At 37.3% G+C, this 18,146-nt stretch overlaps 1 protein-coding gene and 1 pseudogene across 1 annotated transcript in view; one reads left to right on the top strand and one right to left on the bottom strand.

Moving 5' to 3' along the window:
- The window catches only part of LOC101693146 (transmembrane serine protease 11F), a 76,234-nt gene that overhangs the window by 43,469 nt on the left and 14,619 nt on the right, over positions 1-18,146 (top strand). The window contains exons 4-5 of the mRNA XM_013062354.2: positions 15,007-15,071; positions 16,685-16,848. Coding sequence (XP_012917808.1) covers positions 15,007-15,071; positions 16,685-16,848 — 229 coding nt within the window. The remainder of the gene's footprint in view (positions 1-15,006; positions 15,072-16,684; positions 16,849-18,146) is intronic.
- On the bottom strand, positions 5,363-6,474 carry LOC106007016 (annotated as a pseudogene).

Below are 18,146 nucleotides of genomic sequence, written 5' to 3'. Positions count from 1 at the left end.
ATGGGACAAATTTAATTTGTCAAAATTTAAAACTTTTGCTCTTACAAAGCACTCTTAAGAGAATGAGAAGACAAGCCACAGACTGAGAAAAATATTTGCAAATTGTATACCTCATATAGTACTTATTTCCAAGATTAATAAAGAGCTCTGAAACTCAAAAATAAAAAAAAATTTTAAGAAATAATATATGATTTCCATGTTTGCCTTATGATTTTCTTACTTATGTTTTAAAAAAGCATGTAAAGCATCACATACAAGATAGGCACCTGTAATTTTTTTTTTTTTTGAAAGAGAAAGAGCGATTGGGGCAGGGAGGGGTAGAGGGAGAGGAAGAGAGAGATTCACAAGCAGGCTCCAGGCCCAGTGCAGACTGGATCTCATGACCCTGAAATCATGACCTGAGCCAAAATCAAGATAAAGATGGCTAACTGAATGAGCCACCCAGGTGCCTGCATCTAAAATTTTTAATGTCAATCTCAAATCTACTTATGCCTCTCATGTTTTCCCTTGAGAACTGTGCATCTATCAAGGCATTTCTAATTTTCAAAGTATATTAGCAAACTAAATCTTTACCTACCATAGCAGAAAGTCAAATAAAATAGTCTTCCATTTTTGTCCCATGAAAACCATGTCTGTGGAGACCATAGATTTGTTTAGCATAACCCAGTATATTAGCCTAGAGTGTACTCCTTAAAGCTTCCAAGAGTTATTCTGGAACAATGAAGGAATAGCTGTATAGAAAGAAGACTGAATTAGTATAATTATTTATTAGCTCAATTAAAAGATGACTGTAGCACTTCAACCCTCCACTCACTGTACTTTCCTTTCTTTGACGTATTAACAATGTAGCAAAGTACTTCATTTAATCTTCATATGGGTTGATACTAAATATTGAAAAGCAGAGAGAATCAATTATCATATGGTTTCACTTATTTGTGGAGCATAACAAATAACACGGAGGACATGGGGAGTTAGAGAGGAGAAGGGAGTTGGGGGAAATTGGAAGGGGAGGTTAATCATGAGAGACTATGGACTCTGAAAAACAATCTGAGGGGTTTGAAGTGGCGGGGGTGTGGGAGGTTGTGGTACCAGGTGGTGGGTATTATAGAGGGCACAGATTGCATGGAGCACTGGGTGTGGTGAAAAAATAATGAATACTGTTTTTCTGAAAATAAATAAATTGAAAAAAAAAAAGAAAAGCAATGAATAGTATTTTCATTTCCATAGCTATTTAAATAGTGCTTTTCCTTTAACAAAACAGTGTTTTTAGTGTTGCTGCACAAGAGTGTTCCCAAAAGCAATTTTGAATAGAACTCATTCATTTAAGTCCTCTGTTATTTTACTATATCCTCAGATATGTCCAAAGTCTTACTGTTTCTTTAATTCTTCTTTCTCAAAACTTTATGCTTTCAGCTTCAATTTGAACTGGTTGCTTTCTAGGTCCCCTTCAGAGAGGTAACCTGGGTCCCAACAGGATTGCTGTAGTGTGTGTGAGCCATTGCTTCCTGCATCTCATATTTTCCTTGATAATGGTGGGTTATGTCCGCGAGCACCTTCCTAAAGAAAAAGTGCATGGGAGAGAACATTTCATTATTTTATGTTGAATAAATCTTTTGTTCTACAGTCCACTCAAGTGACAGTTTGAATGTAAACCTTTAAATTAAAAATCATTCTCCCTCAGACCACCTGAAGCTTTGGTTCACTTTTATTACTCATTATATTTATTTCTCATTATACGAGAAGTTGTGTTTCTTTTTCAGTAATCTCTTCTTTCTCCAGAAACTTTGTACACTCCTTTTTGTTTTCTGAGATTTTGTAATGATATGTCTTGGTATTTGGTATTTTTTCTTTCATTCATTTTTGTTGGGATATCACTAGACTTTAGAAAGAGCGTAAAACATTTTAAGGTGAATATCTAAGAACCCACCACCAAATTTCAGAAATAGAACCTTACCAATATCTAGGAAACTGCTATATGTTCTTTTTCCTCTCTTCTTCATAGTTAAAAACTGTTTTGAATTCGGAATTAATCATTCTATTGTTTTATTACCAAGGTATGCATACTCAAATAGCATATTATATACTTTTGCCTCATTTGAAATTTATGTAAATATAATCATATTATTTCTTTCTGTGACTTTGTTATTTCACTCAACATTATTTCTTTGAGGCTTTCCCATTCTGATGCATGCAACTATAGCTACATCATTTATTTTCACTTCTGTGTAGAATGTCCTAGAAAGAATATACTACTATTTATTAATTCATTCTAAGGTGGACAAATATTTCAGCTATTTTCACTTTTATAATTATGATAATGCAGCTAATTAACATCCTTGAAAATTAGTGCATGCGCTCCTATCCATGTGCAAGAGCCTTCCCAGGTCATAAACCAAGCAAATGATTTGCTGGGTCATAGGTTTTGCTCATTTTAGCAGATTCTGATCAGTGGTTTTCCAGGGGGTTTGTAGACATTTGCACCACCACCAGCAGGGAATGAATTCGTGTTGCCCTACCTCCTCATCAAAATTTTCTACAAAATTGAGTTTTGCCAAACTGGTTGGTATGTATACATGTATGTATGTATTTATGTATGTACAGTAGTAACTCAGTATGAATTTAATTTAATTTAATTTAATTTTCCCTATTATTAATAATGTTCATCAGTGGTTATCAACCATTTGTCCTTTATAGATAGTACTCTTTATTTTTTGCCTATTTCTTTTTTTTCTTTATCTTTTTACTGAACATACACTGTAATATGTCCATTTCCTTTTATAATTTTGTCTTTTAATTTATCCTCAGAAATATTTTTTGGGAAAAAGAGAAACATTTTTTGGGAAATGAATGCTTCCTGTTGAGAAATGAATCTTTTTCCATTTTGTGGCTTGGCTTTTCATTTTCTTTATAATACATTTTAATGAACAGTGTTCTGAATCTTAGTATAGTTATATACATCATTTTTCTTTTATTATTAGTGTTCTTTGTGTTTGTGTAAGAAATCCTTTCTGTGACTGATATCACAGTCTTAAAAAAATCATTTTTCCTTTTTGCATTTAAGTCTTCTTTATTCTACATAGAATTGATATTTGCATATGTGTTTGACTTAAGAATTTAATTTCATTTCCCCCCTTACATGAATAAGCATTTCTCTTAGCACCACTGGTTGAACAATCAGTCTTTTCTTGCCTGATCTGCCATGCCATTTCTGCCACTAGTCAAGTTTCCATGGGTGTATCAGGATATCGCTCTGCTCTCTCATCTGTTCTGTTGATCAGCCTTTTTTCCACTGTGTCAATGCTACAATGTTTTATCCTCTATAGTTTGACAATAAGTGTTGTTACCTGTTGTATTAGTTTCCTAGTGTTGTTGTACCAAATTACCATAAACTAGTGGCTGACAACAATAGAAATTTATTCTCTCACAGATATGGAAACCAGAAATATGAAAGCAAAGTATCAACAGTGCTGGCTCCCTTGGAAGGCACTAGGGAAGAATCTTTCATTGCCTCTTTCGGCTTCTGGTAACTTCAGGTGTTCCCTGGCACATAGCTACATAGCTGCAATCTTTGTCTTCATCCTGACCTTTGTGTTTCTCCAGTCCAATAAGGACATTGGATTATGAGATTAGTAAATCTAGAGGTCTAGAGAAATAATCGACATCTTCATTTATTTATATATATTTACTGTATTTCACTAAAACTTTGAAATATTTTCCTTAAAGGCCTTGTTCATCATTGGTTAAATGTAATATTAGAGGCTCTTTTTTATCATTATTAATCAGTATCTTTTTTTTTTTTTTTTAAAGATTTTATTTATTTATTTGACAGAGAGAGATCACAAGTAGGCAGAGAGAGAGAGGAGGAGGAAGCAGGCTTCCTGCTGAGCAGAGAGCCCGATGCGGGACTCGATCCCAGGACCCTGAGATCATGACCTGAGCCGAAGGCAGCGGCTTAACCCACTGAGCCACCCAGGCGCCCCTAATCAGTATCTTTTAAAGAACATTTTCTTACTGGTTTTTATTGGTGTATAGAAATATTTCTGGCTTTTGTAATCTCTTTTCATGCCCCTTCTCTTTTGTATTTGGTATTTTTAAGTGCTGAGTTTCTCCTAAAGTTTTTAGGGCAGATAGATTTTCTTCTTGGCTGTGTTTCTGTGACTCATAGTCTGGTCCAGGGGTTCACAGTTTTGTCTCCCAAAAGATATTTGGCAATTCCTGGAAACATTTTTTGGTTGTCACACTGGAAGGAGTGCTCCTGGCCTCTAGTGTCTAGAGGACAGGAATGATACAAAAACACCCTTCAAGTCACAGGACAGCTCCCTACAACAAAGACTTATCTGGCCCAAAATGTCAATATTGCTGAGGGTGAAAAATCTTCTTCCAGCCTGTGACTTCCTGCATCGTATTTTATCAGTTATTTTTACTTCACTTGTTGAGTTCAGGAAAATAATTAAATCTGTCATCTACTAAAGAAATCGTATTGGTTTTTGTCAGTGTTACAGATTTACCTCCATTTTCATACCTTTAATATAATTTTAATGGGTTTTCACAAAAAGAGAGAATATATAGTCAATTGGCCATCTTGAACAAAAATCTTTGCATATAATCAAAGTTTACCATTTCAAAATTAACAACTAGTTTTTAGAATCAAAACTAAATGTCCGGGATGCCTGGGTGGCTCAGTTGGTTAAGCAGCTGCCTTCAGCTCAGGTCATGATCCCAGGGTCCTCGGATCGAGTCCCACATCGGGCTCCTTGCTCGGCAGGGAGCCTGCTTCTCCCTCTGCCTCTGCTTGCCTCTTTGTCTGCCTGTGCTCGCTCTCTCTCCCTCTGTCTCTGGCAAATAAATAAATAAAATCTTTAAAAAAAAAAAAAAAAAACTAAATGTCCTTCCATAAGAGTACCTCCAAATACTTGAATATTTTATTTTCCTTTTTCTTCACTATATCTCATTCTACTTCAAATTTCTCAAAGGGCAATGAATACAATTAAAATTTTATGCAATGTGGATTTGTACATAATAAGCAAGTAGGGGTTTTCTGGTTAGTTCCAATATCTTTTATGATGACAACAATTTATTGACCTTTTATTTTTTTATCATCAGAGACTGTTAAGGTAATACGTTCTCAGAAATGTGAAAGATTCTCTTATGTTATTTAACTGTAAATTTTTTCTTTCTCTTTCACTTTCCTTTTATGAAGCCAAATTCCTTACTTCTCCTGTCCCCACCCATCCTCAGGGCCATCTTTACTGTTCCACAGGCAGCTCCAAAAGGAAGTTAACGCTGTGGGGCAAGGAATAGAAAGCAGGGTAAAGAAGGGGGATAGGAGTTAGGGCAGGTCCTGTGTGGGGTTATAGGGCTTCTATATTCCTCTAGGATCTGACCCTGGGAGACTTTGATAGATTCTGGTGAATGCCTCCAGTGGAAATGGTACTGGTTTGAGGTTGATGTATGTGACCTTCACCTCCTTGGCCTCAGGGTTCTGCACATCTTTAAACCACTTTGGTGCTCATTACCTGGTTGTTGATGTATTGGATCAGCTTCTTGAGGACCTCCTTGGGAGCACGGGCTGTAAATCTTCTGATCTTCTGTCCTATCCACCATCATGTACTTCTGCAGGATGAAGGACTTTAGCTCATCTTTTCGAGGGCCTCTGAAGCATCTGGGCAGGTCCTGGTTGGGGCCATTCCAAGCTGGAGGCCCCTCCTCCTTCCCCTTTACCAGCATTTGCACAACTTCTTCCAAGTCTCCCTGAGCTTTGGCCAGCACCCACTGGGTCTTCTCCACTGAATAAGGTGGGAACACCTCCAAGAGTACATGCACCCTGACAGTAGCTCCTCCTCAGCACTGGCTACCTCACCCTGGCTGTCCATGTAGGAGAAGCCCTAGCCTCTTCTTTGAGCTTTTCAGATCATTGCAGGGGCTATGTGGAAAAAGGCACCAGACCGTGGACTTCAGAGCTCTGAGTTGGCAGGTTCTCTTTTTTCCTGGCACCACTGAACTGCCATGAGAGTTTCTGCATCATGTGCTCTATTGCACCCCTTGGAATGTAGGCAAAGCCAAGCACATAGGCCATCATAATCGCAGTGAAGTCCTCCATCTCAAAGGAAGATGAATGTTCTTTCTTCCCTTATGATTTGGATGGCTTTTATTTGTTTTTCTAACCTGATTGCTCTGGCTGAGATTTTTAAAACTGAGTTAAGTAGAAGTGGTGAGAATGCACCTTTTCTTGTTTCTGATTAAAGGAAAACTTTTCATTCAGCTTTTTCCCATTGAGTATGTTAGCTGTGGACTTGCCGTATATGGCCTTTACTATGTTAAGGCACATGCCTAATTTATGAAGAGTTTTTAATCAGTAAAGGATGTTGAATTTTATCAAATGCTTCTGTCCCCATTAAGATGATCATATGATTTTTATTCTTCATTCTGTTAATGTAGTGTATTACATTTATTAATGTACTTACGCCGAACCATCCCTGCCTTCCAGGGATAAATCTCACTTGATTATGGTGTGTGATCCTTTTATGTGCTATTAAATTTGGTTTGCTAGTATTTTTTAGGACTTTTGCATCAATTTCTATCAGGAATATTGGCCTGTACTTTTCTTGTAGTCTCCTTATCTGGCTCTGGTAGCAGGGTAATGCTGACCTCATAAAATGAGTTTAGAAGTATTTCTTCCCTCTTCAATTTTTTGGAAGAGTTTGAGATAATTGGTATCAGTTCAAGAAATGTTTCGTAGAGTTCACCAGTAAAGCCATCTGATTTTGGACTTTCCTTTGTTGCACGATTATTGATTCTTGATTCAAATTTCCTTTCTGTTTTTAGTCTCTTCAGTTTTCCTCTATCTTCATAACTTAGTTTTGATAAATTGCATGTTTCTATGAATGTACCCATTTTTTCTATTTTATCTGATTTATTGACATAGAAGTCTCCTAACATCTTTTTTTTATCTCTGTGGTATCAGTTGTAATGTTTCCTCTTTCATTCTTTTTTTTTATTAAATTTTTTATTTTTTATAAACATATATTTTTATCCCCAGGGGTACAGGTCTGTGAATCACCAGGTTTACACACTTCACAGCACTCACCAAAGCACATACCCTCCCCAATGTCCATAATCCCACCCTCTTCTCCCAAACCCCCTCCCCACAGCAACCCTCAGTTTGTTTTGTGAGATTAGATTTTATTTGCATCTTCTCTTTTTTTTTTCCTTAGTCTAACTAAAGATTTGTCAATTTTGTTTACCTTCTCCAAAAGCCAACTCCTAGTTTCATTGATCTTTTCTATTATTTTTCTAGTCCCTATTTCATTTATTTCTGCTCTGCTCTGCTATTTCCTTCCTTCTGGTAGCTTTGGGCTTAGTTTTTAGGGTTCTTTTTTCTAGTTTCCTAAAGTATAAATTTAGGTTTTTTATTTGAGATTTTCTTTTTTATTAAAAGATTATTTATTTGAGAGTGAAAGACAGAGATAGCTAGTGAAAGAGAGCATGAGCCAGCAGACAGGGGCAGGGAGAGGGTCAAGCAAATTTACTACTCACTGAGCAGGGAGCCTGATGTGGGGCTGGGATCATGACCTGGGCCAAAGGCAGACGCCTAACCAACTGAGCCACCCAGGTGCCTGATCTTTCTTTTTTCTTAATATAGGTGTTTATCACTCTAAACTTCCCTGTTGGAACTGTTTTTTCTGCAATGCTCAAGGTTTTGGTATGTTGTGTACCCACATTCACTTGTCTCAAGATTTTTTGTCTTTTTATTTTTTTAAAGAATTTTTTGTTTTTGATTTCTTCTTTGACTTATTGGTTATTCAGGAATGTGCTGTTTTATTTCCACATTTGTGTATTTTCTTACTTTTCTGTTGTTTTTGATTTCCAGTTTTATACCATTGTGGTCAGAAAAGATAACTGATATAACTTCAATCTTCTTAAGTTTATTGAGACTTATTTTGTGGCCTAACATATGATCTATCTTAAAGAATGTTCCATGCACACTTGAGAGAAAAAATGTGTATTCTGCTGCTCTTAGGTAGATTGTTCTATTCATGTCCACTAGGGCCATTTCGTTTATAGCATTTTTCAAATTCACTGTTTCTGCATTAATTTTCTGACTAGATGATCTGTTTATTGTTTCAAGTGGAGTACCAAAATTCTGTACTATTATCTTATTGCTGTCTACTTCTCCCTACATTTCTGTTAATATTTGTTTTATATATTTAGGTGCTCCAATGTTAGGTTCAGCAATAGTTTATTACAGATAGTTATTTTCTCTGGTATCATTCCCTTCCTCAAGGCCCATCTGAAGTCTCAGAGCCAGATGTGTGGTACGGTTTGGCACAGAATGGTTTTGTTTGAATAATGGATTTATTTATTAATATGTGCTCCATTGTTTTTAGCAGAGTTAAAAAATGCCTAATAAAACAAGATAACAATTGTTTTTTTTAAACTAGGAGTTATTAATTTCATTATGTTAAAATCAATGAGTGAAGTATGACTATTTAATTCAAAGCAATATGGCAAGGAATTACTGAGAACTTATTCTAAAACTATCACTGAGCTAGATATCATTCTAACAGACTGATCCTTAATTTCCCCTTGGAGACATTAGGTAATTAGTGCACTCCTGGTAGGATTCCCCACATGGGGGACAGTGCTCTGAAAACTTTTTTTTAAATTTAACAGTAAATATAAATAGAAGTTCTAATATTTTTTACATCCTCAATGAATCATTAGCATCACTTTGAAAAATCAATGCTCAGAATAATCCAGAAGATTATTGCACCCAGAGGTGAGAGGGCTGGGCTGTTTCTGTTATACAACAAGGACTGTCCAGGGAAGGCGAAGCACAAGCTCCCAGACATCAATAAGTAAGGTACTCGAGTCAGACAAGGGCAGACAAAGACAGCACTTCTGGAGAAGTGTTGGTATGAACTGTTACCAATTAACACTTGTAGAAGTTGGAGCATTTGTGTGTTTGCCCAGTAAATGCAGTTTTACCAAACAAATATTTGCTACAATTCCTCTTTCACCACAATTCATCATCTGTATGTGAATTCAGCTTCTTAATAAATATCTTAAGAGGAAAAAAATTATTTGTTTGTAAGTGATTAGAGACAATATAATTCCTATTGGCCTAGGCCTCCAGATCATCCAAGACATGATCCTGATTTTGCTTCTTTTTCTTCTATTGCTCTGTAAATTCCCATAATAAATGGCACAGTTTGGGTAGAAAGTAGCAGAAACCCAATGAACAAGTCAAAGAAGAAGGAAAGAAGGAAGGGAGGAAGGGAAGGAGGAGAGATGATGGGAAAATCTAGAGGTTCATTTGACTTCGGGTCTGGTGGGATTCAGAGGCCCAAACTATGTCTTCAGGCTTTCTCCACGTGGCAGATGATATAGCTTACAACTCTATATTCATATGTTTCCAGGTATTAATTGAAAAGATAAAGACAATTTTCCATAATAGTCCTTGGAGGAAAATTTGAAGAACCAATCTAGTTGGCCAAAGTTGGAATATCTCCTCAATCCTACATTAATCAGTGTGACCAAGGGAATAAATCTGTGTCACCTTTGTGGTAGATGGGAAAAGGGGCAAGTTTAGCACCGTCTGGACCATATGGAATGAGTTTCCTATAGGAAAGAATGGTTCTCTTAGCAGGAAAAAAAAAGGGGGGGGAGGAGTACTGATGAATATACAATAACTCTAATTCTAAAATTTTAATCTCTAACCAGATATCGCTAAACCCTAGACTTGTGCATTCAGTGGTCTACTTGACATTTCCCACTTGGATCTCTCATAGGCATCTTGATGTTATATCTAAATCCAATTCTTTTTTTTCATTTATTTATTTTTTAAAATAAACATATAATGTATTTTTATCCCCAGGGGTACAGGTCTGTGAATCACCAGCTAAATCCAATTCTTAAGTTGTTCTCTTTCTCACTCTCTGATTCCTATTTTTTCCACTCAGCCAATTACATCACAGTCCATCTAGTTGCTACAATAGTATTTTCCCTTCTCCTCATGTCTAATCCATTCACAAATGATGTTTCTACTTCTAATTCACTGTCTCCATCCTGGACCTAGCTAATGTGTTGCCTCATCCAGGCAGCTTACCACAATCTTTGCCTCCATTCAGGCTCTCTCTATTATCCTGCCTACATAGCAACCAGATGATCTTTTAAAAACATATTATATATTATTTTGCATAAAATTTCATAAGTGGCTTCCAAATGTACTTAGCACAAAATCCAAACCTTTTATGAAGTCCTCCAAAGAATTTAACGCTCTGGTTCTGACTGTTCCTCCAATTTCTGCACTCTCCTCCTTGCTCACTGTTCTCTAACCATATTGGCCTTCTTTTCAGATGCTCTGCACATTCTGTTCCTTCCCCCTGGAAGATCATCCCATGATCTTGTTCTTTTGCTTATTGCTTCTGATATTTCAGATATCACTTAAATGTCCCTCCTTGGAGAACACTTAGTCATGATATACCCCCAGTCATTATCCTATGTTACTTTACTCTTAGTAGTTACATCTTATAATTAATGTATTTTTGTTGACTACTGTCTATCCTTCTATTCTATGAATCTAGAGACCACAACTTTTTCCTTAATAATTTTTATCCGGTGTTGTCACAGTGCCTTAAACATAGAATATTCTTAGTCAATTGCACTGAGTGAATAAATAAATGAGAAAAAAAAGGAAGGAGACAGAATATAATGAAAGAGTTATGAAGAGATGTATAAGTGGGCATATTTTTCTTCACAGTGTTGTTTATAATTAACCATAACTGGAGAATCAATTGGTTAATGAAAATGTTATTGTACACCTATTTTGTGTGAGACTGTGAAGGACACCAAGTTCTAAATAGTACAGTTTCTTCCTTATTGGAGTTTATTTTTTTTTAAGATTTTATTTATTTATCAGACAGACAGAGATCACAAGTAGGCAGAAAGGCAGGCAGGGAGAGAGGATGAAACGGGCTCGCCACTGAGCAGAGAGCCCGACATGGGGCTCAATCCTAGGACCCCGGGATCATTACCTGAGCCGAAGGCAGAGGTTTTAACCCACTGAGCCAGCCAGGCGCCCCTGGAGTTTATTTTTTAATTTAAATTCAGTTAGTCAACATATAGAACATCATTAGTTTCAGATGTAGAGTTCAGTAATTCATCAGTTGCATATAACACCCAGTGTTCATCACATCATGTGCCCTCTTTAATGCCCGACCCAGCTACCCCATACCCCCACTTACTTCCCTTCCAGAAACCCTCAGTTTCTTTCCTATAGTTAAGTATCTCTTATGGCTTGTCTCCCTCTCTGATGTCTTCCTATTCCATTTCTCCCTCCCTTTCCCTATGATCCACTGTGTTTCTCTGGTATTCCTCATATGAATGAAACCATATGGTAATTGTCTTTCTCTTATTGACTTATTGGAGTTATAATATAGTTTGTATATAAAAATTGGTGCATGGCCTGAATGTTTATAGCAGCAATATCCACAATAGCCAAACTATGGAAAGAACCTAGATGTCCATCAATAGATGAATGGATAAAGAAGATGTGGTATATATATACAATGGAATACTATGCAGCCATCAAAAGAAATGAAATCTTGCCATCTGCGATGACGTGGATGGAACTAGAGCGTATCATGCTTAGTGAAATAAGTCAATCAGAGAAATACAACTATCATATGATCTCCCCGATATGAGGAAGTGGAGATGAAACGTGTGGGGTTGGAGGTAGGAGAAGAATAAATGAAACAAGATGGGATTGGGAGGGAGACAAACCATAAGAGACTCTTAATCTCACAAAACAAACTGAGGGTTGCTGGGGGGGGGGTCGGGAGAGGGGGGTGAGGTTATGGACATTGGGGAGGGTATGTGCTATGGTGAGTGCTGTGAAGTGTGTAAACCTGGTGATTCACAGACCTGTACCCCTGGGGATAAAAATTCATTATATGTTTATAAAAAAATAAATAATAAAAATAAATTTAAAAGTTGGTGCATGGAAAAGAGTATACAGTAGATAGATTGGATAACAAGACAATATGGCAATATGAGAGCTTTCATAGTACAGAATATAATTGTCAGATATATATGACATGAACTAAAAGTATTTTAGGAGTTCAGAGGAAGGGAAAATCCCTTTGAACTAGCAGGAAGTTTTCTTGAAGAGAAAGGGACAGGGATTTGTTTTATTGCTGTATTTACCCTCTGTTGTTACATATTCCCCTGACAGTAGCAGAAAATCTGCAGAACTTGCCTGACTTATTTTCATGGGTGGACCTAGAAAGGGATTCCCTAGCCGGCATCCAGTAACTACTGATCTTTCATGAGGACTTAATTTGCATGTAGTTCCCAGCCAGAGGGAAGGTGCAAGCCCAAGCTTGTGGAGGATAGTAACTGGATGTACTATTAGAGTCACACGTATTGTCAAATATGTCATTTTGTTTTTTGATGCTGGAGTTCAAACCAAGGACTCCACGTAGGATCTGATTTTATGGTGAACTTTTTCCCCATCTTAGCTTAGACTCTCTTATTTTAAACAGAGTAATCTCTCAAAAAAAATCTATTCTTAGGTTTGGACTGTTAAAAGGGAAGGATTCAATTAGTTTTTGTAATTTGGACTAAATGTCATGTTACTGAGTTCTCAGTAGAAAAGTATAAGCAGTACATTAATTTTCTCCAGAAATTGCTGACAATGATGACTAGGTGTCCAAAAAAGGAACAGTCTTTCAGAAGCTGGGGACAAATTATCTCTCAAGAGATGTTATTTTATGAGGTTTTTATTCTGGGAATAAAAGATGTATCTGATGTCTTCTTTTGGGGTTTCCTTCCCCAGGACTCTCTACCCATCACCAACCTGAGCATCTGTCATCTAAGTATAAGTGTTTTCAGTGTCACTTACTATACTTAAGAACGAGCACAAGATCTCGTGCCAGATTCCCCAAGTTCATATGCTAGAACCAGCACTTATAATGCCACCGTAGACACGTTTACTTAAGTGTCCTGACACAATTTCTTTATCTTAAAATGAGGTTGATGAGAATTTTAGAAATATTTTACTCCTACGGTGGCATGGGGTTTGAACAAAGGAACTGGCTCAATGCATACCCTGTACTATGGACTTAGTATGTAAGCTATTCTTAGTGGTCACACCAATACTGTACTCTACCAGACTCTACCCATTTTTAAAACAGAGGTCAACTCCTCAGGGAACGATCATCTTGCTAATAATCACATTTTAGTTTGAATAGATTCTTAGCACTTCCTTATAGTCTGATATGATCAGAATCTTGATCTTTTCCCCAAACGCCATCATGTGCATAGTTCAGAATTTCAGAGAACATTTATATGAAGTGCTGATGACCTTAACGTCAGGTTTTTCTCCCTGTTCCCTGGAATATAGAAATAAAATAAGCTCAGAGAAGCTTAGTGAAATCATAAGTGACAGAACCCAAAAGTGATCCAAACCCCAGTGGGATTGGGAAAGAGCTAGTCATTCAGTAGATAAGAAAATAGGCTTTGAAGGTAGAGGTGGGGCAAGGGTTAATGAAGGCATAAGACTGTGGAGCTGACACGGAGGGAGATACTGGGCTTGAAGCAGGAGTATAACATACTCAGATTTGCACTTTAGGAGTGTCACCCTGGTTGGTAGCCTTGTAGGGGAACAACTGAGAGAGAAGACAGCGGAATCACAGAAACGTGCCAGTGAGGGGATACTACAGAGGCCCAGGCATGAGTTTCGAAAGAGCTGAATTCAAACCACAGCAGTGGAATTGGAGAAAGGGAGGAAGATTCAATATTTAGTTGATAAAATCTACTGAGCATTATTACTAGTTTAAAGGAGTCAGAGAGAGGGAGAAATCTTGTGAGGAGGGAGGCAATATTCTATCCGTTTCCCAGAGAACATCATATAGGGGGGCTAGATTTACTGGGAGGTGGGCCTTGTGTAAACTTCTGCAGACCTGTAATTTCTGATTTCTGACTCAGTCCAGTGCTTTTTACTGTGAGGCAAAACCTCAACAGTGGGCATTAGGTTTGGGGGATTAGGTTCCAGGAAATCGGCTCACTGAGCCTCCAAACCTTCAACAGCTCCGGCTGGAAAAGCTGAGTAATAAAATGCTAATGGTATGGAGTGTGGTGAAACTCATTCCCAAAGTTGGTCCCAATTGTGAAAGTCTGCCTGCGACACAAAGGTGACTAAGCAGTACGGGGCGTCAGAGTCAAAGGACACGCATTGTTACTCATTGTTTCAAATGCTTTAGTAATGGGGTAATCATTTAAGAAAGCAATGAGTTGATACAAATAGTGAGCTAGATTCCATATTTGGGAATAAGACAAATTTAGGGTGAGCTTTCTTAAACGTGAGGATGCTGGGGCGCCTGCGTGGCTCAGTCGCTAGAGTGTCCGATTCTTGATTTTAGCTCAGGTGGTGATCTCGGGGTGGTGAGATCCATCTCCACATCAGGCTCCTCACTGCACGTGGAGACTGATTGGGATTATCTCTCTCTCCCTCTTCCTCTGCCCCTCCCCTCCCCGCAAGTGCTCACTCTCTCTCTTCCTCTCAAAAAGTTAAATTAAATTAAATTAGTAATTAAAAGTGAGGATGTTGCCTTTAAAAGTAGCATAGATACTTAAATTAATTTGACACTAATCAAAATGAACATTATCAATAGTTTACTATACACCAGGCAAGTGTGAAATGCGTGATAAACATTATTTCATTTAATCTTCAAAACAACTCTATGAGGTAGATACTATTTTTATCCTCTGTTTTTACAGAGGCTTAACAGAATTACACAATTTTGTTAAAGTTATTTGTTTATGCAAGGATTAGAACCTCTTTTAGTCTCATCACTATGATAAACCAGTTCCAATCTGGGAATAAACTGAAACTGTCTTTGCCTCAACTCTTTTTAGAAAAGACAAGGAGTAGCTTTTTTTTTTTTTTTTTTTTTTTTTTTTTTTTTTTCACGAATACTTCTCTTGTTTGATTTGTCTAACCAGATGTCTAGGATATTTCGACGTTCTGGAGGGAGTCGGTTTATCAAATCTCATGTCATCAAACTGAGGTATGTAAATTTAGTTTGTACCTGTACCTGTAAGAAGTACTCCATCAGCAGGACTACCCAGCTCCTCCAAGCAAATCTCTGCAGGAAGACAGAGATTTCATAAACCCTGAGCAGTGCAGCTTCTCCTGCATAGACATTTCCCAGTTACAATAGGAAGATGTAAAGTGCTCTATGTGAAGAGTCAGTGTCGGTTATCAGACAGTGCAAGGGGACGAATGGCCCTGGTAACTTACCTGTTCCTTCAGCTCAGGGCTAAGAGGAATTTAGAACAGCTCTTTTCAATTATCCTCATCCTAAGCCTAGCCAACAACAACAGATGATGACTTTCTCTGCAATAAGGTTTTTCTTTAATGTCACTAGATTTTTATTATTATTTTTAATACCTTTTCATTTTTATGTTCTGATAAAAGCCAATATGCATAAATTGAACATATATTTGTTGTAAGAGAATCAAATAAATTATTAGAATCCATCTCAAATATACTTTTTATATGATGTCCAAAATGCTTGGCATTTTTGCTGGCATAATATATCTTATTTTCTACCTATTTTGATAAAAAAAATTTTAAACTCTTTCTGTGGCTATCAATCAATATACAAATATAAGTATTTTTAATACTTATTTGTCTGCTTCACTTCTTGATGGTAGAGTAAATACGCATGTGGTTAGGGGCCCTGCCTTTTCTTCCCTCTCCCTCTCTACTTTTGTTCCTTCCTTACTTTGCTTTCTTCCTCCCTTCCTCCTTCCTTCCTTCTTTGATTCTTTATCTGTTTTAAGATTCAAATCATCCTCAAAGGGCAACTGGAGGCTTTCTAGACCTCTACATTATAGTAGAATATGTGTTCCCTTTATCAAAAGATTTCCTTTAATAAGTGCTTTCTCTAATTATCCACTTACCCAACACTTATTAACTGACCATCAAATCCCCCCAAATAAATGGTTTAACACAATAAAGGTTTCCTTCATTTCCAAGGCAAAATCCAAAGAGTCAAAAGTGGCACTAGGGACATGGGTGCTGGGAGAGATGTGGAATGGAAATTGCCTACTGGAACTTGAGCGTCTGGTAGGCAAATACAGGAAGAGTGAAAGCATGGAGGGTGTCCTAAGCATGGAGGGTGTCCTAAGAGTGAAAGCATGGAGGGGCCAGGCAAGAGGTGGGGTACATCTTTTCTGCGCACATTCCATTGCCCACAATTCACCAGAGTTTTGATAAACTGCAGAGGAGGCCAGCAAATGAAATCTACCTCTGTGTTGAGGAGGCAAAGGTAACTGGGTTTCATGAACACAGAACATTGCCTCTCCCGTGTCACTGCTGAAAAATGATGTTGGTGATGATGGCTCAGAATGTCTTGAAAAGCAAATTGTTTAACTATATATAAAGCATGATTTCATGAACATCTCCTTCTCTCCCACTCCCCTGCAGACGATGAGCTAAGTAAAGAGCAAGAACAATTTTTTCAGCTACAAAACTGAGCCTGTATTTCTAGAGATAATTTAGAAATCTGAGATACACATATTTCATCCATTGTTTTTTTAAATTCAGTATGAATCTTAATAGGTAAAAGTAGTTAATGACTAGAGAGGTGGCTTTATCTCCTTTTTTGCTCTTCAGTCCAGATGAACACGGCGTGAAAATTCTTATGGTGCTCATGTTTCGATACCCGTCTACTGATAGTGCTGAGCAAATCAAGAAAAAAATTGAAAGGATTTTATATCAAAGTCTGAAGACAAAACAATTGCCTTTGACTATAAACAAACCATCCTTTACACTCACATGTAAGTCCTTTTACTATCTTTGTGGTTCCTTTGTAATCCTGTCTGTTTTTCATAAGAATTTAGGTCAGTGTCTTACATTTTAAGACTTCATCACTGATATACATATATCAGTGTAGAATAAAAATAAATAAAAACTCACTATAAGGCAAACTTTAATTTTAGAAATTTATTTTCATATTTGAATAGGGCTTTTGCTAAGATTTCTAAGTTTTATCCAATATACCGTGTTGAATCTTTTCAAAAGCATAAGTAGGTAAGTATTATTTTCTGCCTTTTTTAAAAGATTTTATTTATTTGACAGACAAAGATCACAAGTAGGCAGAGAGGCAGGCAGAGAGAGAGGGAGAGGAGGAAGCCAGCTCCCCACTGAACAGAGAGCCCGATGTGGGGCTTGATCCCAGGACTCCGAGATCATGACCTGAGCTGAAGGCAGAGGCTTTAAGCCACTGAGCCACCCAGGTGCCCCTATTTTCTGCCATTTTAAAGAAGCTGAGACTCAAGGATTAGCAAGCCCCAGGGTCAAAACTAAAGCACAGGTGTTCTGACTCCCCGAGGTCTTTATAGGTCACTTCCAGGGGTTATCTTCTACAGTATCAGGGAAACAAACATCTTTATGAAGGTTTACTCCTGGAGGACAAACCATTGACATGATCTATGAAGAGGTTCTCTAGATTATTTCCAATTTAAAATGATGTTTCATTCATTTCCTCATTTATTCCTTGCAAAAAAAAAAAATCAGAAAAGTTTTGGTTTTCCCTAAAAGTAGAAGAAAATGAGGTCAAAATGTTAAGAAATTGAAAGTACCTCACAGCTAGTTGGAATCCAAGCAGAAAGGCATAATAATGTGTTTCAAATGATAAGTCTCAAGGTCAGTACACAGTACCTACTGTGCCTTTCTGGCTCCTTACCCCTCCCCGCAAACACTAGCATAAGTCTCATAGACAGGTGTTCCAGTTGTGTTCACTGTTCTGATTAAGTACTTCAAGGGCAGCTATTTCTGATCTATTACCAAGAAATAAGGCTTGCCCTTTGGACTGGAAAGTCTTTTCCCCTTAAGCATCCATGAGTTTAAGAAAAAGATTATCTAAAGGTAATTTCTCTGTTGGAAGTCAGGAAAATCCTTAAAATCCATTTTGAGATAGAAACATCACACATATTAATGACAACTTTCATGAAGTAATTAGAAATAATGAAGAGTATGGTACCTACCTTAAGTGTTAATTATATTCCAGAGTAAAACAAAACACCAAACCAAAACAAACAAACAAGGAAACTAAAATGAACAAGAGGAGAACTTT

This window comes from Mustela putorius, unplaced genomic scaffold (genome assembly GCF_011764305.1).
Source record: "Mustela putorius furo isolate JIRA1106 unplaced genomic scaffold, ASM1176430v1.1 tig00000430_pilon_pilon_pilon, whole genome shotgun sequence".
NCBI classification, from domain to species: Eukaryota; Metazoa; Chordata; class Mammalia; order Carnivora; family Mustelidae; genus Mustela; species Mustela putorius.
The sequence above is the reverse complement of the archived record's forward strand: the minus strand, read 5'-3'. Positions and strand labels throughout refer to the sequence as shown.